General features: G+C 38.5%; 2 protein-coding genes across 2 annotated transcripts; one reads left to right on the top strand and one right to left on the bottom strand.

Annotated features, from left to right (window-relative positions):
* The first annotated feature begins 969 nt into the window (after positions 1-969).
* On the top strand, positions 970-17757 carry LOC121965223 (dipeptidyl peptidase 9-like). The gene is made up of 21 exons (XM_042515384.1): positions 970-1120; positions 3041-3131; positions 4581-4825; positions 5420-5532; positions 6085-6258; positions 7062-7230; positions 7336-7446; positions 8280-8408; positions 8908-8969; positions 9058-9158; positions 9789-9966; positions 10617-10776; positions 11400-11479; positions 12186-12356; positions 13135-13270; positions 13520-13665; positions 14419-14565; positions 15080-15232; positions 15604-15746; positions 15896-16007; positions 16487-17757. The coding sequence occupies exons 2-21, from the start codon at positions 3076-3078 to the stop codon at positions 16577-16579; spliced, it is 2679 nt and encodes an 892-aa protein (XP_042371318.1). The 5' UTR covers positions 970-1120; positions 3041-3075; the 3' UTR covers positions 16580-17757.
* Positions 17758-19819: 2062 nt separating this feature from the next.
* Positions 19820-23087, bottom strand: LOC121965234 (angiopoietin-related protein 4-like). The gene is made up of 7 exons (XM_042515396.1): positions 22557-23087; positions 22161-22271; positions 21919-22009; positions 21106-21219; positions 20685-20780; positions 20309-20593; positions 19820-20196 (listed from the first exon to the last, which is right to left on the bottom strand). The coding sequence occupies exons 1-7, from the start codon at positions 23037-23039 to the stop codon at positions 20018-20020; spliced, it is 1359 nt and encodes a 452-aa protein (XP_042371330.1). The 5' UTR covers positions 23040-23087; the 3' UTR covers positions 19820-20017.
* Between the last annotated feature and the right edge of the window lie 784 nt (positions 23088-23871).

Genomic DNA, 23871 nt, shown 5'->3' with positions numbered 1-23871 from the left:
AATAAATGTTTTAAGGAAACGGTGCTTGTCCCATATGTTTTGTATTTGGTTGTGGATGTATTTGTAGATTGATAGGAAAATTATCGCCATCTTTTTGATGATTGATTAACCCTCTGAAACCTTGAGCGACATCACTTTTCTTGTGCTGCTTTCAGACTCTTTTCACAAATAGATTTCTTTCAAAAATATGGGAAAAAAGACATCCGCAACTTAGTAAGAAATGTTCCACAAACTGCAATAAATTAGTAGATTTAGAAAATTATTTACAAAGAGCGAGAGCGAAAGCACATTTTCTTTTTTCTTTTTTCTTTTTTTTTTTTAGCAATTTTTGCTAATTTTTTGGGTAATTTTCTTTTGTTGCTCATTGCCTTCTTCCCATGTGTTTGAAGCCAGTTTCAAAGGGTTAATTGGTTTTGTAGCAAAGACATGAAGCTTTGTTGCTATTCATCTTTTGATTTTGTAAGTTAATAGGAGTTAATAGGAGTTTTGGACTGGTTGTAAGCATAACTAGACATTTTTAAATGCCACATTTGGTTCTCAACAATTGTGATGGATATTTCTTTTCACTTTAAAGAAATATTTGTTAGACTCAAAGATTCATCGATAAATAGAGGAGGTAATTGTCCAATAATTCCCAAAGAAAATAATCATTAGATGTAGCCTTAAAGTCAAAAGAAGAGCCATTAGCACAATTTTTCTGGGATTAAATTTAAATTTAAACATGTTGAATCCCAACAACATTCAGATGAGTTTAAGAACATTTATAGAAAACACCACGGATTTCGGAATTCTTTCTGTTAATATATATTTATATTCCCACATAATAGCACGAGGGTTATTTCTTCTGTAAATTTCGAAAGTGAATTAAAAGAAATAAAACCTCTTCAAGCCGCTTCAAGCAGAAAAAAAATAAAACTACAAACTTCACATATCACATCCGGGTCAAAGGTCTTCACTTCTAACGTTTGATTTCACAAGCTGCTTCCGCGTCGTTAGCATATTGGCATTAAGCTTCCCGATCTATGGAAAGTAGTTGACTTCTCTAATTTTTTCAGACCCTGACCGGTGTTTCCAACAAGGACGTCTCTTCGACAGCAGGAGAGTTTTTTGAGCTGAAAGTGTAAGCTGTAAATGAATGAGTGTTTACTGTTTCGACTTGTTTCCGTTTTGGTGTGTAAGCTAACGAGTCACTGCTTGTCGCTAATGGGCGGCTAACTGGCTAGCTCAGAGCAGCGCAGAGTACACGGAGGGTTTCAACTGTCGTATAATCTGGGTTTGATGGGTTTGACGGGGAGGACACACTCGGCCAGATGCTGTCTGTGTTGTGTGAAGCTGTCGGTCACGTTGTTTGACGTTAGCCTCATTAGCCGATGTGCCACAAAACGGAACTATTTATTGTCTGTGTCACAAAATTGATTGTTTTTACGTGGATGGCAGGAAGCATTATTTATGTAGCAACAGACTGAGAGGATGGTGCTACGGGTATTGTGCTAAAAATAGTTTCGAAAATACCACGAAGGGGTATTTATGTTCATAGTTGATGTGTCCACGATAAAATATCCCAAAGTGAGGCTTGTCAATAGAGGCACAGAAATTGGGCACAGACTAGGAAAATAAACAAACTTTTTAACAATGAGTCAGCCTTTATCCCATTTACAGAAGCTTGTTTTTGTTAAATCGACATCTAGATGATGTAAATATATACAAATATATGTATTTGTGTGTGTCTGTTCAGCACTTAAAATAAATAATAATGACAACGACAATCCATAGTGCTTCCTACACAGCAGGGGTGACCAAACCTTTTTGAATTGGATTCAGATTGGATAATGTGAAAAAAACTGCCTCTCCCATTATATGGGCAATGGAAAAAAAATCGCATACAAATTAGACAAATGCAACTGTCTGATCTTTCATTAAAAATTTATTCAACTATTCACTGCTCCTGAAAGCTGTGGCGCTTTAACTGTTATGCTTCTTTCTTCATTTGTTTGCTTGTTTATCATATCTGTATGAAAACACACCATTTTCGCCTGCATAGTTTGTACATGGTGCATGTCTATAAACTGTATACTGTAAACCTGCCATAAGCAGGAAAAAACTGAGAACAGTTATGTCTTGCTCACTTGTTTAACCAACATTGTGAAGCAGGCCAAAGCCGTCCAGGGGCCACTATTGGCACCCTGGTTTGGACTTTGGACATGCCTGCCATACAGCATTAAAAAAAACATTTGTAAGACTGTATATATCAAATTAGACTACAGTGAAGTAGAATAAAATGAAGCAAAATCAGATGTTTTAGTCATTAAGTTTACCCATCTCACTTCCTTCATCAGGGGATGGAGTTTGATCAGTTGTCATGATGTGACCTGGAACTTTAGTCATGTGATGACAGGTTGTGGCATATAGGGAAAATGAATGAATGAATGAATGAATGAATGAATGAATGAAAAAACAAATTAATTCAAGTTTTAGTCATGTTTCCTAACATAATTCACTCAAATCATCTTATATCAAATAAACAAGTATATTTGTTCTTGTGGCAGACACATGAATTGGTTGAAGGCTGCAGCTGCTGTTGTGTTTTCTGGGAATTAACCTCTATAGAACTTGCACTTCATTTTGGCCTCAGGCAACAGAACAGCCTATGGTATACAGTCTACAGTAAAATGTGGAGTGACCATGTAACATTTGCCACAGTTATGATACAAACGTTGAATTGTCAGAGTCATGCAGCTAAGTCGCACTCGGTGAGACTTCATGTCAGGAGCACAGCTGGAAGAGTAGTGGATGTCGGCTGAGGAGCAGCGATTCCTCCATGAAGCAGCACAGAGACATCTGCCCTGGACGGGGCCGTCACTTCAGTAACAGTTTTACTGTTGGTAGCATGTGAGCTTAGCTTAGGGCAAAGTCTAGTCTTCCTTTTAAATGATTTTATTGTCAGATAAAGTGCTGAAATAGCCTGAAATGTGTTTTAACTATAAACAAGCCTCTCTTTTGGACATCTTCAGTTCTCATGTGTTAACCTGGTTTCCCGCAGGGTGTGAGGTCTGGTCCAGGGTAGTTGAACAGTTAATGCACAAAGTAAAGAGGCTGAAAATTGAAGACAGAACAGAAGACGGCCAGGAAAGGTATGGGACATTTTTACCCTCACAGCTGTTTGAACCATATTTATTTGATTTTAATTTTCATTCATTTTAAAGTTTCATAGTGTTTGTTGCAAAATATTTTAAAGTTTCTGAATGTCAGAAATTGACCCTGAGGACAAAATCTGTCACTTGACATATAAATACTGCTGTAAAAATGTATTAATTGAAATTAGGTATTTTGTACGTTAAAGAAGATCTCAAGCCTACAGAACCCATAAGGCGATCATTTTTAAGTCACTTCTGAAAACATATCTTAAGAAAAAAGCCCTTTATTATTTTTTATACTTATATCTGTTTTATCTGCTTATTTCTTAAATCTTATTTTATCTAATCTTATTGTTATTTCATTCTTTGTGCTTTTAGTGGCCTAATTTTATGATGATGTGTATATAGTCATGTTGTGAGTCTGTACTTAAGCACAGCATTGTCTTGAGCTAAATGCTAAAATAAGCATGCTAACATGCTTATGAGTAGCAGGTAATTATTATCATCTTTACCATCCTAGTTTAGCATGTTTGAATGCTATCATCTATGAATTATCACAAAGCACAGCTGAGGTTGATGTTATCGTCATTAGCTGTGCACATATTTGATCTTAAACCAAAGTGTCGCAAGTGCAAATCTTGACCTGCTGGTGGCACAAAATGAAAAGTAAAGGAATCGCAAAAATAATCAGAATTCCCCCTGAGAGGTTTGTGGATGTCTGGACCAAAATTCATGGTAATCCATCTCATAATTGTTGAAATATTTCAGTCTGAACCAAAGGGATGGACAGATGAACAAGTGCCATAGCCATTCACAGTGCTGTGCTGCCAGCTTATCCAAGACTTGATCAGTGTGTCTCAAATGGGGTATCTGACTATGCGTACCTCTAGGGGTACTTTGGAGCACTGCAGGGGTACATGACATTTTTATTCAAATGTTAATTAAAAAATATGAGTAATTCATAATTTCTCACTTCATTGTATTGCAGATTTGTAAGTGTGATTCATCAAAAATATACAGTACAATGCATCTACGATGCCATCTTAGTGTTACTGCATGAGCACAAAAAAATCGATTTGCAATGAATTCAGTGTTGGATTACTAAAAAAAACTAAAATTTGTATTATTAAGAGTTTTTCAGTTACAAGGTTGTTAAGTAAATCAAACACTAATGACACCTTTATATTCTAGCAAAAGGTTTTGTGCTGGTCAGGGGCTACTTGGCTGAAAGAAATTTTTCAAAGGGGTGAACAATACTGACAAAAGTTGAAGAACCGCTGACCTAGATGATTAGATGAGCAATAAATAGTTTGGTTTCTGTGAGAACGTAGGTAAATTAATCTGCCCACACTCAAAGATATACCCGTATTTGGCACTTTGCTAGAGTTACTTCCCCCTTGTGATTTACTGTAGATGTAACTGACCAGTCTGAGTGTCTGTCCACAGTGTCAGACTGGCACTGGCAGACATGACCGGGGTGGACGAGCTGTCAGACAGCACAGAGGTGGTGGAGATGGAGGACGTGAATCCCACCCAGTTCCAGGTGGAGAAGCATACATGGGATGGCCTGCGGAAGATCATCCACAACGGCCGCAAGCACACAGGCATAGTTATCAACAAGGCTCCACACGACTTCCAGTTCATTGCAAAGGACGAAACCAGTCCGCACTCCCACCGCATCTACTACCTTGGTGAGCTTGAGAACCTGAAAGCTGATGGCTGTCATAGTTGTTGAAATATCTATTCATATGCAGACAGAGTCTGAATTAATACATGCTAAGTGCTAAATAATGTCATTTCCTACAATAAATGTCAAAAAATGACACGTTTTCAATTGGGTGCTTTTAGTGGGCGCTGACTTGTTGGCCTGCAGATTCAGTTGCTTCCTCGCAGTCTGTTAGAAAGGCAACATGCTTCTGTGAATAATCTGTGGATACAGCTGGTGAGTCAGAGCTGCCAGCCTGCAACTGTTTTCAGACTCATTTCATATCCACAGAGCTGCAGTGGATCAAGTTGGTGTGTGCTGGAGAAAACCTGAAACTCAACTAGGAACACCATTTTGCTTTGTACCCATCTTTCTGCTTTTTTCTGTTGCAGCTGTAGTGCAAAGAATCTCTGCAGAATGGTTGCTGCTCTTTGCTGCTGTGTCTCAAGCAGTTAGTTGTAGTGTGTGATATCATTTCCAAAGCTGTGTCAAGTGTCGTAATGTGCAATACATAGAGTCTGTAAGACCTGTACCCATGGCAGCACGGTTGTTGACTAAACAAGCATTTATGCTCACACAGGAATGCCTTATGCCAGCAGGGATAATGCTTTACTCTACTCAGACATTCCCAAGAAGATCCGCAAGGATGCACTGTTGGTTTTGTCATGGAAACAGATGCTGGACCGCTTTCAGGTGAGGAGGATTTTTAGTAAATTCTGAAACTTGTATGTGATTTTTAAGAGTATTATAGTTAAGAAGATGAATATGAACCAGTCTTCTTATAATGGTGTCTTTGCTGTTGAGTATAAAAGTAAAAAAGATTTTAAACTTTGTTAATATAGCACTTTTCAGAGACATAGGTCACAAAGAGCTTTTACAAAGGCAATATACACACGTACAAGAAAGATAACATGGAAGATTAGGTGACTACCCAAGCCATGTAGTTGAAATTGCAAAATAATTTTGCACAGTTCATTAAAAAAAAACTGTTGTAAATCTCCCCCTAAAGGTGGTATAACTTAGACTACTTGATTTGATAAACAGTTGTTCCTGCTGACGAGAGAGCGCAGGCTAAATAAAGAGGCTTTATTCATTAATATATAGTCTTTCTCTCGTTTAATTTACTGTAATAATGTTTTCTCACTCTTTGTTTATTTTCCATCCCCTGAACAAACTCTCTTTGATTTTGACCTCGCTCGACCAGCATTGTCACGTTGTGTGTCCTCCTGTATCCTCTGACCTCAGGCCAGCCCTCTCCACGGGGGCTTCTCGCGGGAGGAGGAGTTGCTGCGAGAGAGGAAACGTTTGGGGGTGTCTGGCATCACCTCTTATGATTTTCACCGACCCAGCGGCCTCTTCCTGTTCCAGGCCAACAGCAGTCTGTACTACTGTCGTGATGGTGGAGACAACAGCCTCATTGTGAGTTAAAGGACAGTTCAGTAAGACTTTCATTGCCACACAGCACAGAGTGACCCTTACAGACCGGCAGGGCCTGATAAATTTGCTGACTCAGTTAATGCATCAACAAGTCCCACACATGATCTTAAGTGGATGGTGCAAATACATTTAGGGCGTGTCCAACTCTATTTTTTGCTTGTTAAATGGTGCATAATCTGGGCACAAAGGAAGGTGCAAGGGCAAAGTATATTTAGTCTCTTAAATGATCACAGGTTTGTCTTGTGCCACAGTGTCATCTCCCATTCCCTTTTCAAAGCCTGTTATCTAAAACCCCCAAATTAATTACTTTAAGACCATAGAGCACAGGGAAAATTAAGCAGTTTCTCACATTATAAATGCTTGAACATGTATATTCTGTTAATTTTTCCTTTAAACATGACTTTCATTGTTGATTTATTATCACAGTTATTGCTGTTAAATTTTAATTAACTAATCATTTTAGCACTGTTAATAATAATTTAATAACAAAAAATAGGATATGTTTAGCAAAAATTATCCTACAAATTCTCTTCGTATTGTTTTGCAAAGCCTTTTTAGAATATTTTAAATTGTTTAAATATCCAAACAAACAAAAAGAAACAAAAACAGTCTGTCATCAGCTTTTTTTAAACTCTCTATTGGTTTAAAAATAAAAGAAAAAAAAAAAAATCTCGTCTTGGTCAGACTCTAGAGTAGAAAATGAATTGATGTTTTTACATCTTTGCTTATTGTTAATGACAAAGTGTGGAACTACAGCAGCTGTGATTTTCTCTCTGTTTGTACAGACGTCTCCAATGAAGCCTGTCGAGATTAAGAGCCAGAATTCAGGTACACGCATGGACCCCAAGATCTGCCCTGGGGACCCCAACTTCATCGGCTTCATCCACAACAACGACATTTGGGTGACCAGCATTGAGACGGGTGAAGAGAGGAGGCTCACCTTCTGCCATAAAGGTCAGGACTGAGGAGGTCACATATTCCACAAGAGTCTTACCTGGTGGTTATTTGGTACTTGGTACTTTTACAAAATGGTTTTATTTTTCTATGTATTCATTTTAGGTGTTGATAACCCAAAGGAGGACCCCAAATCTGCGGGTGTAGCCACTTTTGTCACGCAGGAAGAGTTTGACCGGTTCACTGGATACTGGTGGTCACCAGCTGCTCGTGAAGGTGAGTGAGAAATAGAGACATAGATTGTTTTCTTAGCAAGGAGGCTTATTATCAACAATCATTATAATCATTATATTAGTACTTTCAGATAAAGATTAATTTTACTAGATGTATAATAACTAGAATGTATTTATGTAAGACAAAGTGCTTGAAAACAAATGCAAAAAAGGGTATTTAATGGACCAGTTGTAATAATAACAGTGAATTTAATCATGTCATTGAAACTGTCTGTGAGCACTTCAACACCCACATAAAATAATGCACAAAACATTGATGGGCTGAAAATGAAAATTAATATCGTACAATAAGAGAGACAAACCTTACCACCAAACTCAAACATCAAAGGATTTCTCTGAAGAGAGAGACAGAAATGCCTCTTTTTATAGTTTTCCCAAAAACAGTATCTGGTTGTCTAAAATGTATAGACTGCTTATCAGCTGAGCAGCATTTGACTTCCTCAAAATAGAATGAAACTTGTATAATCTATGAATGAAACACGAAAACACGTCGCGTCAGCAGATCATATGATTTCATCTGACTTGTTTTTCAGTCTTTAGCATGCAATCATGTAACTTCAGTATGACCAGTGTTTGAAGTTTCAGCATGAACAGAAAGTATATTAATCAATATTACAAATATTAAATGAATGTTTTTATTCAAGTTTAACATTATAATGAGAATATTTTTACTTAATCTTTAGTGTACCTTTACAGTTGTGTAGTTTGTTTCAGGAAGAATGTCTCTAAATTATTCTGAGACCTGCCTGCTTACAGTTTTCTGTTGTGAGCAAAGCCGTCTCTGACTGCTTTTACTGGTCTCTCTCTCCGGTTCAGAAGCAGACGGTGGTAAGACGCTGCAGATTCTGTACGAGGAGGTGGATGAGTCTGAGGTTGAGATCATTCATGTTCCATCTCCAGCTTTGGAGGAGCGTCAGACCGATGTCTACAGATACCCACGTGCAGGTACACACAAAAACCACACTAACTTTTGATTTATTTTACAGACACATTGTTTCCTGTTTTTGCATGATAATAAAATTTGCAGCAGGCAAGTTTATTTAAAGGTGCCCCGTGGAGTTTACTTGCAATAAAATTAAAGTTATGTTCACATTAATTGTTACCGACCAAAGTAGTGACAAACAAGTTGAGTGCACTTCTTGTCTCGTACAACAAGCCGATTTTAAAACCTGCATGGTCTCCATCCGTGTTTAGTAGGTGGCAGTCTTCTTCTTCACTGCCTTTGGTGATGCAATGATGGTGTTCTGGCATGATAAGAAAGATAAGATATGAGACTTGCTCTAGAGCTACTACAAGTTCAGAACTCCACAGGGTACCTTTTATAATACTGTGCATGAATGTGTGTAGCTCAGTGCAGCATGATGCTCTAGACTTCTGTTAATATAAGAAAGGTTTCATTTGTGTTTTTATGTTTGTACGTTACTTACTTCTTTTTTGTTTCCAGGCAGCAAGAATCCTGACATAACTCTCAAAATAGCAGAAATCAGGACCGACAGTCTTGGCAAAGTGAGTGCTTGTTCAGTGCCACGATAGATTACTCGAAAGTTCTTCAAAGAGATGTTCAGACGCCAGCTTCTTGTTATGTCTCCCTCAGATTGTCAGCACACAGGAGATGGTGTTGCCTGCTCCCTTTACCAGCCTGTTCCCTTGTGCCGAATATATCACTAGAGCCGGATGGACAAAAGACGGCAGATAGTGAGTTTCTTCTCTATAACATAGAAAAATCACCACCCATAGTTTTAAAAGGTTCTGGTCACAGGCTCCAAAAAAATCTAAATGACACTGTTCAAGGTTGCGTACTGTTGGACACGCGTGATAAACCTTGCAGTGTCCACAAAAAATTATGTAGCAAAAACTTGCCTCAGTCTCATAACAGTAATGCCAATTTTTCAGTCCGTCCCCTCCTGGATCCAGGTAGTCTAAATTTGTCGTCATCAATCATAGGGGGAAAAAAATAACTGCTACCTGACATCAAGGCAAAAATACACAACATTTGACCAAACTGCTGTTTTTAATTGCTTGACTTATGTTGGACAGAGAGCAGACTGAGGTACTAGTAGCATTACAAGACAGGACGAGTCGGGGCTAGTTAGTTCATTTCAGCAGATATCTCTGCAACACAATACAACATAGACATCTTTGACATAACACCAACACTGTTAATACTTCATATTCTTTTGGTAATATCAGTTTGTTTTTTACTGGTCTAAACTAAAATTCTGGACACATCTTTTAACTCAATCCAAAACCCAGACCTGAGTAACATAGAGTTAGTGCGCTGCGCATGCTCGTACCTGTCACAGCTCTCCTCTTTCTGTGCGTCAGTGCATGGGTGGTCATGATGGACCGACGACAACAGAATCTCCAGCTGGTCCTGCTCCCCCAGGCATTCTTCATCCCCGCATATGAGGACGAGGCCAGTAGGCAGAAGAGCGTGGAGGCCCTCGGAGACGCCGTCCATCCCTTCATCATCTACCAGGAGACCAGCGACATATGGATCAATGTGAGGCTCAACACCACATCTTTGTAAGGCCAGGGGTCAATGTTAATTTTTTTTCTTTTGCCAAGTTGGCAAGTTCAGAAATCTACTTGCCCAAGTCAATTTTACTTTCCCCTAATTAAACTGTTTTATTATCAAATAACACCAAACTACAACTAAAGGTATCCGTTATGAAAAATGCCCCATTTCATCCGCCTGGCTCTCAAACTTGTAGCAAACTGTTTCCAGGATAATTAAAATGCTTGCTTGTGCTTTTCTTGCAAGTGCCTGATCAGTATTGTGCTTGTGCAATTTCAGATAAGAAGGGGTCAATATGGCTCAATGCTCAGGTACCTCCATCATCAACTGCGGAAAAAACAATGTTTTAAATGTTGCTAGATTTACTGGTCCGATGTGGCTTTTTACTTGCAGTCCAATCCTTATTGTTGGACTCTGGAAGGCTCTGTTTAAAAAAAAAAGGTTTCTCAATACATGTCTGACTCAGATGTGATGCTTTCTATCACTGTAAGCAGCATTTAGTTAGTTATTTGTCATCTTTGAGCACCACTTTATGATTTAGCCCGATAAAATGGATTCATGTTTAAAATCTTGCTAAAATAGTGCAGCTTTTACTGGAAATGAAAACATCATGACTGTTTTATTTGTCATTTCAGGTCCATGACATCTTCCATCCATTCATCCAAACCAGTGATGATGAGATCACCTTCATCACAGTAAATGAATCAAAAACAGGTTTCTGCCACCTGTATAAGATCACCTCCGTGTTACAGCGGGGCAGCTACAACTGGGCCAATGGCTACACACACTCTGAAGGTAACACCATCAGCAAGCACCCAGATTCACAAATTGTTGCTTTTTTTTACACACATAAAACTTTATGAACGATACAATACATCATTTGCAAAAAGGATTGAGTAGCATTATCTGGGCCACATATTACAGGAAATAATATCAGCTATGTAATAAACACAATGTGTATGTATCTGTCAATAATCTTAGATATAGTAAAAAAAAAAAAAAAAAGCACCCATCACCATCTGTTACACAGATATAATGATTCAGTCATAGTCATAAAACACACACACACACACACACACACACACACGCGCACTCACATTTGAGCAATACAGTACCAAACCAACTTGTCCAAAAACTCACAATGCATTTAACTAGTTTAAGTTTAGTTTCGAGTAATAGGCTGTTGTAGTTTTTGACTGAATTTCTTTTTTTCTGTAAATAAATCTAATCTAATCTAATTCTCTCATTTCAATATGACCATGTTTCTATGAGGAATGTTTCCACCACTGTCGAAGATATTAGGTCATGCAATGGAAAACTGTTTGTAATAGGGTTAAGTCATTTAATGTCTCTTGTTTTGTCAAAGACGTGAATTGATCCATCAGTTTATCCACTTATCTTCACTCCTCTCTCTCCAGATGATTTCAAATGTCCGGTCAAAGAGGAGGTGGCAGTAACTAGTGGGGAGTGGGAGGTGCTGGCCAATCACGGAGCGAAGGTAAAGCCCTGCCTACATTTCTCTTTAAGTTCGCTGACATTTAACTGTATCCAGAGCAGCACTAATGATCAACCACAACCAGCTCATCAAACTGAGATGTGAATAATATTTAACATCTGCTGCATGATGTAGTTTATCTCAAGGAGCAAAGCACAACAAAACAGGCAGAGTTAACGGACTTCAGGCGCTTTTGCAACAAGAAGTTAAATAAATTAAATTGTTATGAGGTCTTATTAATTTGGAAAATGCACAAAAACAACAAGAGTGTGAAATTTGAACTGAGTCAGTGTACATATGACTGCATATTTTCTGTAGACCAAAGTTAAGCCCCTATTATATCACATACTCATAACTGTCAGTGTAAAGAATATGACAAAAGAAACATCAGTGTAAAATATACTTAAATAAACTCTTGCAATAAAATTGCAAACATTCAAACTATCACAGGTTATGCTGAACCCTGTTTTTAGGCTCCATACACATATAATCCTAGCTTTGTAATAATAATTTAAAATAATATGTTTAATGGGAACTTGTAAAAACAAAATCACCATCTAAAAACAGAACAAATACATGGATAAAAAGAAATTTAGGAGGAAATAAGACAGGTTTGTTTGGTAGCTGAAGCAAAATTATGATGAAACCAACTTTAAAACAAGAAAAAATGTTTCTTGTGTATGTTTCTTGCCCTATGTTGCTTGTGCAGCGGTCATCCAGTCCTCAGATTTGGGTGGACGAGACAGCGAAGTTGGTTTACTTCCAGGGAACAAAAGACTCTCCTCTAGAACATCACCTTTATGTTGTAAGCTACGACTCGCCGGGGGAAATCATCCGACTCACCAAACCAGGCTTCTCCCACAGCTGCTCAGTGAGCCAGGTATCCCAACACACACACACACACACACACACACACACACACACACACACACACACATACACACACACACACACACACACACACACACAATCGACCTTGTGTTCTGGGATAATAATCAAGTAGTTTTCAGTGAAGTTCTGCACCTTTAAGTATTAGTGGGAACTTCTCCTTAACATTTTTCTCTCTGAGATTCCACTAATAGCTGATTAAAAAAATGTATCATTTGAATCTGTTTTTTTTTTTTTTTTTTTTTTTATTCAATATGTCATACAACATAATTACCTTGTTTACTTTTTCCTCTGCTTAAAAGTACAAATTTGATTTAATGATACATTTTTTTGCTTGATTACAACTTGTTTAGTGCTACATTTACTAGTCATACAGCTTAAATTTCTAGTTGAATGAAGTGTTTTACAAATTTAATAGATTATCAGGACATCACTCGTCTTTTATTTTATATCAGTCTGTCATTCACCTCTGATATAATAGAGGTGTCTGATCACAGCTACAGCCTGGAAAACCTGAAAGAGACATAAAACTGTACTTGTATTTCTTTATTTCTTTTTATTTTCATTGTGTGTTATAAGTGTTCCAGTTTTCTTTCTGACACAATTATATAATGTAATTCTATGTCATAAAATATTGGCACAGATTATCATCCATCAGCACCCTCACCCTTGTTGTTTTGCATGAAGGTATCAGGTGAGTTCAGCAGTATTATGAATTAACCTGCACATTGTTTAATCCCTTTTTGTGGTGTTTTTTGTCTCCTATGCAGACCTTTGACTTGTTCGTCAGCCATTATAGCAGCTTGACCACATCACCCTGTGTCCACGTATACAAACTGCAGGGCTCAGACGATGACCCGTTGCATAAAGAGCCCGTGTTCTGGGCAAGCATGATGGAGTCTGCTGGTACTGAAAATAAACAAGTTTGTTTATAACAGATAAAATGTTGTCTGGCAGCTGTGAAAGTTTCCCCTTTCAGTTTGTATTTCATCTGTGTGTCATCTGTTCAAGATCACTCTCATACCCAATGATTTTAACTTCATTTAAACACTTGACACTTATGTTCATATCCCTAAATGTATATTCTCACCACATTATATCACATCTATATGTATTTATTTATTTATTTTGTGTCTGCTGCTTTTCTTTTTTCAGGTTTCCCATATGAATACACTCCTCCAGAGATCTTCAGCTTCACAGGGAAGTCAGGTTTCGAGCTGTACGGCATGTTGTACAAACCGGAGAATCTGGTCCCCGGCAGGAAGCATCCCACAGTCGTCTTTGTCTATGGGGGTCCACAGGTTTGATCTCCTCTGGTGTCACACTAGATTTATGTCATGTTAGACTGAAAAGCTATAAAACAAGGAAAAATGTGTCTTTTTAATATTTTTTTTCATCTTATCACACCCTGCATCCCAGCAGGATGTCACAAACAGAAGTTGGTATTAAGATGGGCACACTTGGTGTCTGTTAAGTGTTTAACACGTATGCATGCTATCGGTGCTATGACTGCACAACAGTTTATCAGAATCTTAATGAACCACCACTTTGTCCAGCAGCTGGTTTGGGACTGTCTTGTTGAGTAATACATCTTTTTACCAGATTGTCTCTAACTCCTGCTTTATAAAATCAAAAAGTTGTAGAACAACAGCCCAGACTTCAGGTTAACTTTAGTATTTTTAAATCTGGTCCTTCTTTTCCCAAGGCGTCGTATCCAAGTGACTAATGGAAAAATCAATTTTTGAAATTGGTCCAGTATTGAGCAGGAGCACTGCAGTGGGCCGTGGTAATTTTAGCATGCATTCTATAGAATTTCACATCTAACAGGGTGAATTAAGGGTTGTTGTTTTTTTTTTCAACCAAACCAGAGCCTCCAGAGTTACACTTTAAGACATGTTGCAGATTTTTAGACATTTGGCTGATCAGCAGGAGAAACTGTCAGCAAGCAGTCAGGCTTTTGCTTGTGGACACTTTAGCAGGACATGTTATTTAAGAGCGACAGGGAATCTTTTTGCTAAAATGACATTGCTGCAACTGTGTTTTCTTTCTTCCAGGTCCAGTTAGTGAATAACTCTTACAAAGGAGTGAAGTACCTGCGGCTGAGCACGCTGGCGTCTCTGGGCTACGCTGTCCTTGTCATTGATGGACGAGGGTCCTGTCAGCGGGGACTCAAGTTTGAAGGAGCTGTAAAGGACAAAATGGTATATATCAAATAAATCTTCTGTTGGGGCGCCCTGTAGTTCACCTGGTAGAACGTATGTAAACAGGCTTTGTTTTCGCTACAGCAGCCGCGGGTTCAACTCCAACCTGTGGCCCTTTGCTGCATGTCATCCCCTCTCTGTCCCCATTTCAAGTTTGACCTGTCCTTTCATAATAAAAAATAAAAAATTTACACATTTTACTCATATGTTTTTAGAGAAGAAATCAGTTAATTTACTGATAATGAAACTTGGTGTTTTATAACCTAATTACAATACAATATTATATGCAGCTTGCAATGACGCATACTGAACAGCCTCTACCTTATACAGTCATTGCATGGCTACTTGAATTTCTATGTAATGGTAATGACAGAATTTAGTCACTTTTCCCCGGTGTTTATGTGTTTTAGCACTTTTTAAACTTTTGTTAATCCCTGCATGTGTGCACATTGTCTGTAGATTGGTGGTGAATGGGTGTTAATGTCGGGTTACCTCTCTGTTTTCCTCCTCTTAGGGTCAGGTGGAGATTGATGACCAGGTGGAGGGTTTGCACTACGTAGCTGAAAAGTACAAGTTTATCGACATGAGTCGTGTCGCTATCCACGGCTGGTCGTATGGAGGCTTCCTCTCCCTCATGGGCCTCATCCACAAACCTGACATATTCAAGGTCAGAACTGCTAACGCTTGGTCATTTTGCTGATGAACGATGAGCAGGAAGTGAGCAAGTTGGAGACTTAAAACATGATGAATCCTTCAACAGCAGAGAGTGTAGATTAGAAATGTACACAGTTGTGAAAGTTAAGACCTTTTAGCCACATAGTTGCTTCATTTACCATTTTAACTGCAGTACAGTATAGAAAATATTTGGCTTTTTCATTCTTTTTTATAAGCTCTGGTGTTCTTTCAACCTTTTTTTTTTTAGTGTTGATATCGATTACAGTTGTCAGATTATTTAAAATGTGAAAAGTGTGTCTAATGACTCCCTTCTTGTGTTTTGTTTTGTTTTTGTGTTTTTGTTTGTGTTTTTTTTTTTCCCAGGTTGCCATTGCAGGAGCTCCGGTGACGTTGTGGATGGCTTACGACACCGGCTACACAGAGCGATATTTGGACACGCCTGAAAAAAACCAGAAGGGATACGAGGCTTGTTCTGTCGCCCTGCATGTCGACAAACTCCCCACTGAGTGAGAGCCTACATTTAAAAACACAGACATTAATGCTCTGAATTTAATGCCGTTTCTGTTAGCCTTAGTATCAGTTTCATTAAACCTGACATGTTTATATGTGAACATGAGAAGAGAAACTAAAAACTCAGTCACTCTCTTTAACGCAGGCCCAACAGACTGCTGATCCTTCATGGATTTCTAGATGAGAATGTGCACTTTTTCCACACCAACTTTTTGGTGTCTCAACTCATCCGGGCAGGGAAGCCATACAGCCTGCAGGTAGGAGGATTTACTCATTGATTTTTGTTTCTATTTGGACAATATGTTTTACACATTTTGCTGAAAAAGGAGCTGATTGACTGCATATTTCAAAGACAGTTATCTTGTTTCGCACATTTTCAGTAAAGTTTTGATTGAAATTGAAGTCATTTTGAAACATGAAATGTTGTTTTTGTTTAATTTGTCATCTTTCTGTAGACTGCTGACACAAAACAAAATTTAGTTGTTTATAACATAATAACGTCTTACTTGATTGGACAAATTGGAATAATAATTCATCACTGCCTTCGTGGTTCACACCTCCACGTCGACCGTTATGAACTGATAATAGACACCTCATCAGACATTTTCCCTTAAATAAACTACAGCTGGAAAGTGCTTGAAAAGCTTGAAAAGTGCTTGAATCTGACTTTGGAATAGATATATGAACCCCGATGAAAGAATTTTGCTGATGATCAAACATGTTCTTGTTTTTCCAGGTTTATCCCAACGAGCGACACAGTATCCGATGTCCAGAGTCTGGAGAACATTACGAGATTACGTTGCTGCACTTCCTCCAGCAGAACCTCTGATAAGCCTCTCTACACACTGACCTCCCCTTCCTCGCTTCCTAAACTCTTTTCTCCTCTGTCCATTTATTTAAACCTGCATCTTCTTTCTCTTGATTTTATTATATGCTGAATGCAAGCTATGCCAAACCACATCACACCTCAAGGGTTTTTTTTCCAGTCTTAAAGGTGCTTTTAGCATCAATAAACCATGACAATATTAATATTTCAGATTTTAGTATAATCACCCTTAATGAGACTATCACAGAGAGAGAGAAGTGTAGTTTTCTTTATGCTGTGTTTGATAGTGGAGGGAAATCTGCTGGAATGCTTTAAGCCTCAAAACAAGCAGAGGGCGCCATTCGCCCAGAACAAACAGGACTGAAGCTTCTGAGACTGAGGTGATGGCACACAGTGGAGTACAAAGTACAAAAACAATCACAGTGACTTCGATGTTTAAAATGCTGCTTGTTTCGGCAACGCAACAACTACAGAAGTTGACATGCCGTGTACAATTTTCTCTCTTTTTTGTGCCGCTACCTTTTTTTATTTAACTGCCTCTTTGTTTTTCTGGGACCCAACTATAAAGTTATTTTCCTGTGTCTGCGAATAAACACTGGAGTGAAGTATGTAAACGTAAAACTCTAAAAGGGCACACAAGCAAGCTCTTAACCCTCTTTGTCGTATGCTCTGTGCCCTCATGTGCTCTCAAAGATGATTTTTTTTAATGTGCTATGCCATACTTTGGCAGATCTACAAGAAAAGAAAAAGTTACATGCCACATTTTTATTGTGTAGTGTTAAAAACATTTTTATGCATTCATAAAAGGTGAAAATATGTAGCAACCTGTTGCTGTTTCACTCATGTGCTTTCTTTAAGTTCCTGGGGAGCTTCTTTTTCTTCTGCTGCTGCTGAGGACTTTTGCACATATTACATATATTTGCCTTGGTGCCAACAAACTGACTTATAAGATGGTGTATGACACAAGTGTTGGCAGTCTGAGGTGCCTTGCAAGAGTTAAAGAGCGCCTGCTCGTATAGTTTATATCAGGGAATCTGTCTGAGGACCTACAACAATAAAATGCCTTGTCCCTTGTGCGTCTGATGACCATCTATATGAACTGCCACGACATGTTCATGGTTAAATGTACTCTCAGATATTGAAGAAATAAACAGAAGTGAACAATCTTTTTCAAAGTCAAATGAAATGTATTATTTTTCAAAGTATTTCAGGTATTCAGCAAATACTACTTTAAAAGTTAAGGCAATTTGTAGATAAACAGTGTCAGGCATTTTGATATATTTTGAAGCTTGGGGGATAAAACAGAAAGTGATAAAATGGCAACATAAACCAATATATAGAGATGATCCAATACCATGTTTCCCTTCCCAATACCAATTCTAATATCTGACCTTGAGTATCATCCATTACTGAATATTAATCCAATGCCATTGTGTAAAGATAAATAAATAAATAAAATAAAAAGAAGAATTATAAAAGCTGTATAATACTAACCCATGTCTGTATCAAGAAGCTAAATTTGAAAAAAGATGAAGTGGAGGCCCCTTAAAGTACATTTTTAGATCACAGTACTTCAGAGATTTTCTAAAAATAGTTAAAAGAGGACTTTGATCTTTTATATGTAACTGCTGAACGCGGGGCTTGAAGCTTATTAATAAATGTACATCAGTATTAGACCGGTGCATAGACTTGCACACTCGCCTAAACCTGACCCAGCATTGTAGTAGCAAATTTCCACTAATGGTATCGATATGTTGGCAACTCTACCAATTTAATTTACCTCAGTAAATAAGCCAGATTCATAGAAAATGAAAATATTTTGTCAGGAAGAGTGAAAAAGATTCATGATCACAAATCCTGAACACTGACAAAAGTCAAATGTACTCACGCCAAAGAAATACATTTACCTCAAAGACCTTTAATATCTGCGCTACATGAGACTCCATCATCAGACTCCTGATTCAAACATAAGAACAAACGCTCAACACAAATATGAATTACCTCATACAGCATTATTTGGTGTCTGAGGTTATGGTGGAAGGCAGCAATTAACTAAGATTATTTAAGTCTTAAAGACTAAGTAGTTGTATCATTCCCATAGATTTCCTGTAATGCACACAGATAAAACAGACACAACAGAGCCATTTCACAATTATAACACAGAAAATTAGCTGGAAACATTTCACTTTAGTTGTTTTTCATTTATCTACCTTTGATACATCTGCATGTTTATCAGCAGTAGTTTCAAACAAACCCAAGTTAACGTTTCAAAACACACTCACAGGATATCTAGAAAAAAAATGAAAAGCTCCAGAGAGTCATTAATTCAAGATCAAGCTGTTTATAAAATCCCAATGTCAACCATATAACTACATTGAAACATGAACTTTTTAATTCTGATGCCAGACACACCAAAATTACATTTACGTGTATTTACTTCACGAAACTTTGAAATACGAAGTAGAGAAATATATTTATTTTTTAGAAAAACATAAAAAGCTCAGATCTCCTCTGCATATAGCACCAATAATACCCTTCATCAGTTTATAGCATGGATACTAAACTTGCTTGCCCTTTTGCACTTTTCGAAAATGACAGGAGGCAAGGGACTACTTCATAAACGAACATTAATAATCAATAGATATGAATAATAAGCCCTGACCTCTGTCAGGGAGTCTGGGGGATCCTCCTGTGGCACCTTTTGATAAACCAACTTTATTGAGATGCTTTCATGCAGTGTATCACCTTATTTCAAATCAAAGTACAAAAATAATTTTCCATTGTGAATCAAATTATTTTTTTGTGAATTAAAAAAAAATGTATGCAACCTGGCACCCGAACTGGCCCCCAGGGCGTAAATTGAGTGTCACAGGTTTATTGAACTGCCTTATATCTCACAATACAGTCCGTCACATATTGAATCAAAGTTTGTGATTTATTTTGAACTCTCTAGAGACTCATTGTGAAATGCTTTATTTGTTAAAAGGTGCTTTACCAAAAACGTGAATTTAAAAAAATTAAAAAAGTGTTTCTTTTATGAAGAAGCCTGAGCTGCTGAGCCGTCACCGTGTTTGCGTGCTGTGACACCTTCAAGCATGAACAAAGAACCAGGATTTACTAAACATTTTAAAAACTTTATTTCAACACTTCATATAAATGAAATATAAAATGCTTAAAGTGTATACATGTTGAAAATAATACACTGTACATTATCAAAGTAGAAGTATTTAAAACACTTACAGCAAATATTACAGAATAAGATAAGGAACCCTTATAAAGGGAATAAAGTTACTGTCAATATGACTGAACATGTCCACTGAGACTGAGTGATCGTATGGCACAGCATAGAAATATCTGATGATCCAGTGCGTGATTGCAGGGATCAATAATCAGAGTTAAATACAGTTTCTGTTGTCCTCTGTTTGAGACAAACTGATGTGCTCATTGCATTGTGGCGGGGGCAATCTTCAGAAGAGTGGTCTTCACAGAGTTGTTTTGTCCCTTTGTGGACGTCCAAAACATCCTTTGTCTTCTGGACTGCTGTCGTCTGAGCGCGCTCAACCTTTTGGGATATTTGCCGTTGAGGTTTGACTCACCACAACTACTGAACCACCAACCACCTGAAACAAAAAGAGCATTTTTAAACAACTTATAGTTTCTTTTTTTGCTGTTATGAAGCCGCTCAGAGAGATTGAGTGTGTCGAGGTTTTGGGGTCAGTGAAGCCGTCCTACCTGAGAGCAGTTCAGCACAGTTGACGTCTGCAGCGAGATCATTGTCTCTGTCGGCTGTGGAAAAAGGAAGACCGGATTCTCTGGTCGTCATTATTCTCTCCTGGACCCCAGATGAAGACTCCTGCTCCAGGTGGAGCGTGAACTTCTTCTCTTCTCCGTCAAGTTGGAGTCGATAACGAGCTTCCTGCTTCTGCTGTCCCGCCCAATCAGAGAGCTCCACCTGCAGGACGTACTGGCCTTGTTTGGTGAGAGAATGGATGTTCTCCAGGCCCAACCAAAACTCACCTGAAGGGATGAATGTAGAGATTAATTTTTTAGCACTGAGGTGTAGAGACAGATATTTCTATAGCGTTTTTTGAGCTGAGTTTATGCTCACCATTCAGGTTGCCGAAACCGTTCTTGTAGCTTTCCCACAGCTGGTTGAAGTTTTGGGATCCATCGTAACGTTTCTGGATCACCGTCCATCCGCCATCTGCAGAGAGAGAGAAAGAGAGGAGGTTAAACTAAAGAGGCTTATGACATAAGATACTTTTAAAAAACTGTTTTATTTATTGATACTGTGTTGGAAAACTTTATTCTTCGTTGACCAAAACGTGAGAGCCGTTTAAATGTCATAATGCTGATCAGTATAACCCTTCAATCTAAAATTGGGGCCCTTTGTTTAGTGTTTTTACTGCTGTTTTAAACATTTGTAGATTTGGATAAAAAAAGTTTCCTCGCTCAGCCCTCAGCAGTGTAACATTGTTGCATTTAATTAAAATCAGACGCCCTTAACAGAAAATTCCAGTTTGACTCACCTGAAGTCATTTCACAGAGGACGTTGAAGGGCTGAGAGTTCTCCGGCTGGATTGTGTAGACACCGCTGGCTCGCTGCCCTCCTGCAAACAGCTCATGACAGTCTCTTGCCAAACCTGAGAAAACAAAAACACAGAAAACTTAGATTAGTTGAGCTCAGCAGGCTTGATTTTGGAAATTAAATTCAGCATATGTTTAAAAAAATAGCTGATTACTCCTCGCTTTTATGTCACTTGCTGCTTTTTTACAGCTTGTGTTATAGCTTGTTGTGTTTTTGAAAAGCTGCTGTCCTCATTTTCTCCTGATCTTTGGACTGAATGTGAGCTGCTCTGCCAGCGTGTCATGTATTATAAAGTCAGGTGCAAAGGTGAACTTTATTTTGGTCTTTGGTCACTTGAGGATACATTAATCCTCCTATGGCTGCAATCACTGCTGTTAATCCTGTAAATTTCCTCTTTTGTTGCAAATTGTTGAAAACTAGATGACACTGGTTTAGATTTCACAACTGTTTTATGCAATGTAATCTGTGGACGTGCATTTATGAGGCATTTGTGTTTTACCTCTAAATACTTGTTTGTATAGGTTTCGTACTTGAGGAGAAATGCCTACAAACGTGTGGAATGAGGGCAGAGTAACTCATCAGTTCATTTTTCTATGGCAGCCTAAGTTTTCAGCACTCAAAAGGTCAAACCTCTCACAACAGCTACCATTCAAAGTCTTTTCAACCTCTTCACTTCTTTAGATTTTTTTTCTTCCCCCCGTAGTGACTTTGTCTCCATCACTTTGAATTTTTTTTTGTTTTAACAGTTTCTTACCTGATGTGTCTTTGCTCTGCTCTGCAGGCTCTCCCCTCAGTGCTGTCTCTTCATCTCTCCGTCGGTGTGATTTTACTCTCTTGTGTGCGACCTGGTGGATCACATGGCAAGGTTTCATATTATGTAACATAATGTAATAATGTACATTAATCTAGCAGATGCTAAGGTACTCTTTTAGTTAGAGGGATCATTCTGTAGTCTCCTACAGTGTTTGGTGTGTACTTTAAAGTGGTGTCGCTCACCTTGCTCTGCAGTGTTTGCAGGTGCAGACTCTGCTTCTCCAGTTTGTCTTGCTGCTGCTTGATTTTCTCCACCAGCTGGTCGATGCGTCTGTTCTGAGCTGCCATCAGCCTCTGGGAAAATGAAATAACTCGTCAGCTTCACGGTATCATTGTGCAGTTGTTGGTTCTTAGTTAATGGAAGTTCTGGAGAGTTTTCAGAAAAGAAATGTTTGTTTTTTTTAATAAAGTACTGATTGATCTGGCTTTAGATCAGCTGTTTAGTTTATTTTTAAGATGTGTCAGTCTTTTAGAAAGTTGACTGATTAGTGTGTTCTCAGTTTTTAGTCATCTCATTGCAGAACTACTAATTATCATCAAGTAAGCTGAATTAACATGAGAGCAACATTTTTCTCTCACCTGGATAAACGAGACTCCTGTATGCTCGCTGTTGTTGCTGTCCAGTGTTGACTCTTTAAGCATCTCGTTCACCTTCTCCTCCAGCCTGTCCATCCTGGTGTGGACATCCTCGCCCTGTGTCTGCACCTCCTGCACCTTTGCCATCACCTTGTTGGCCAGCTCTGCCACCATCCTCTCCCTCTCCTCCTCCTCCTCCTCTTTGCCTCTTGCCTTCAGAGCTTCATTTTGCTCCCGCTGCTTCCTCTCCAGTTCGGCCACTGTGCCATTGAGGGCCTTCAGTTTGGCACTGACGTCGCTCATCTGGATTTTGGTCTTGTCCACATGCTCCTTCAGACCCTGGCCCAGCTGCAGGAGCCCATGAGCCACCACGTTCACGTCGTCCCAGGAGGCGTGTTTGTCTCGGCCAGGCAGAGCTGCAGGGAAACCGGCTGCTGCGTGCAGCAGAATAGCCAGCAGGAGGATGAGTAGCTGAGGCATCTTCATCTTTTTGTCTGCTGAGAGTCTGTTTTAGTCAGAAAGCTGCTTCTGATCTCTCTGTCTCTGATGTGTGCTGATGAACAGCATTGTGAGGTTTTTATAGCCCACTGCTGCAGCAGAGGTCTCCTCTGATTGGCTGTTGGATCTTGGAGGTGGGGACAGAGGGAGGTTGGAGGCGTGGAAAGCCTGTCATAGTGGTTGCTCTTTATGACAACCTGGACCATGATGTAATTCAAGGTCTGAATGACACATTAAAATCGTATTGATACAGAAACGTGGCTTCTGTTTTAAGCTCAAAATGAGCTTTTTGACAAAAACGCTTGAAAGAATTATGCAGGTCTGCATCTGATTGGTAGTTTTTAGCAGGTGGAAATAGTGAAATATACATTTCGTTATGAACCGTTACATGTAATTAATTTTTTTTTATTTTCAAATTCTCAAATATTCTGTGTACTGTTGCAACTAACGAATGTTCTCATTATTGATACATACAATGATTGTTTCTCAAGTAATTGGTTAGTCATTTATGAAATACCAGAAAACAGTGAAAAATGAAAAGTCACAATATCCTAAAGCCAAAGATGACATCATAACATGTTATCTTTTAACTGACCAACAAGTCTAAAACCCAAGATATTTAATATGCTATATTGTAAGACCAATAATTTTCACATTTTAGGGATTTTTAGCTTGAAAATGACTATTTAATGAATTATCAAAATTGTAAATGATAGGGATGCCCGGTGGCTCGGTTGGTAGAGCATGCGCCCCATGTACAGAGGCTGTGTCTTTGCTGCAGCGGTCGTGGGTTCAAATCCGACCTTTGCCCTTTGCTGCA

Source organism: Plectropomus leopardus, chromosome 3, assembly GCF_008729295.1.
Source record: "Plectropomus leopardus isolate mb chromosome 3, YSFRI_Pleo_2.0, whole genome shotgun sequence".
NCBI classification, from domain to species: Eukaryota; Metazoa; Chordata; class Actinopteri; order Perciformes; family Serranidae; genus Plectropomus; species Plectropomus leopardus.
This window is presented reverse-complemented; position numbering and strand designations above follow the sequence as displayed.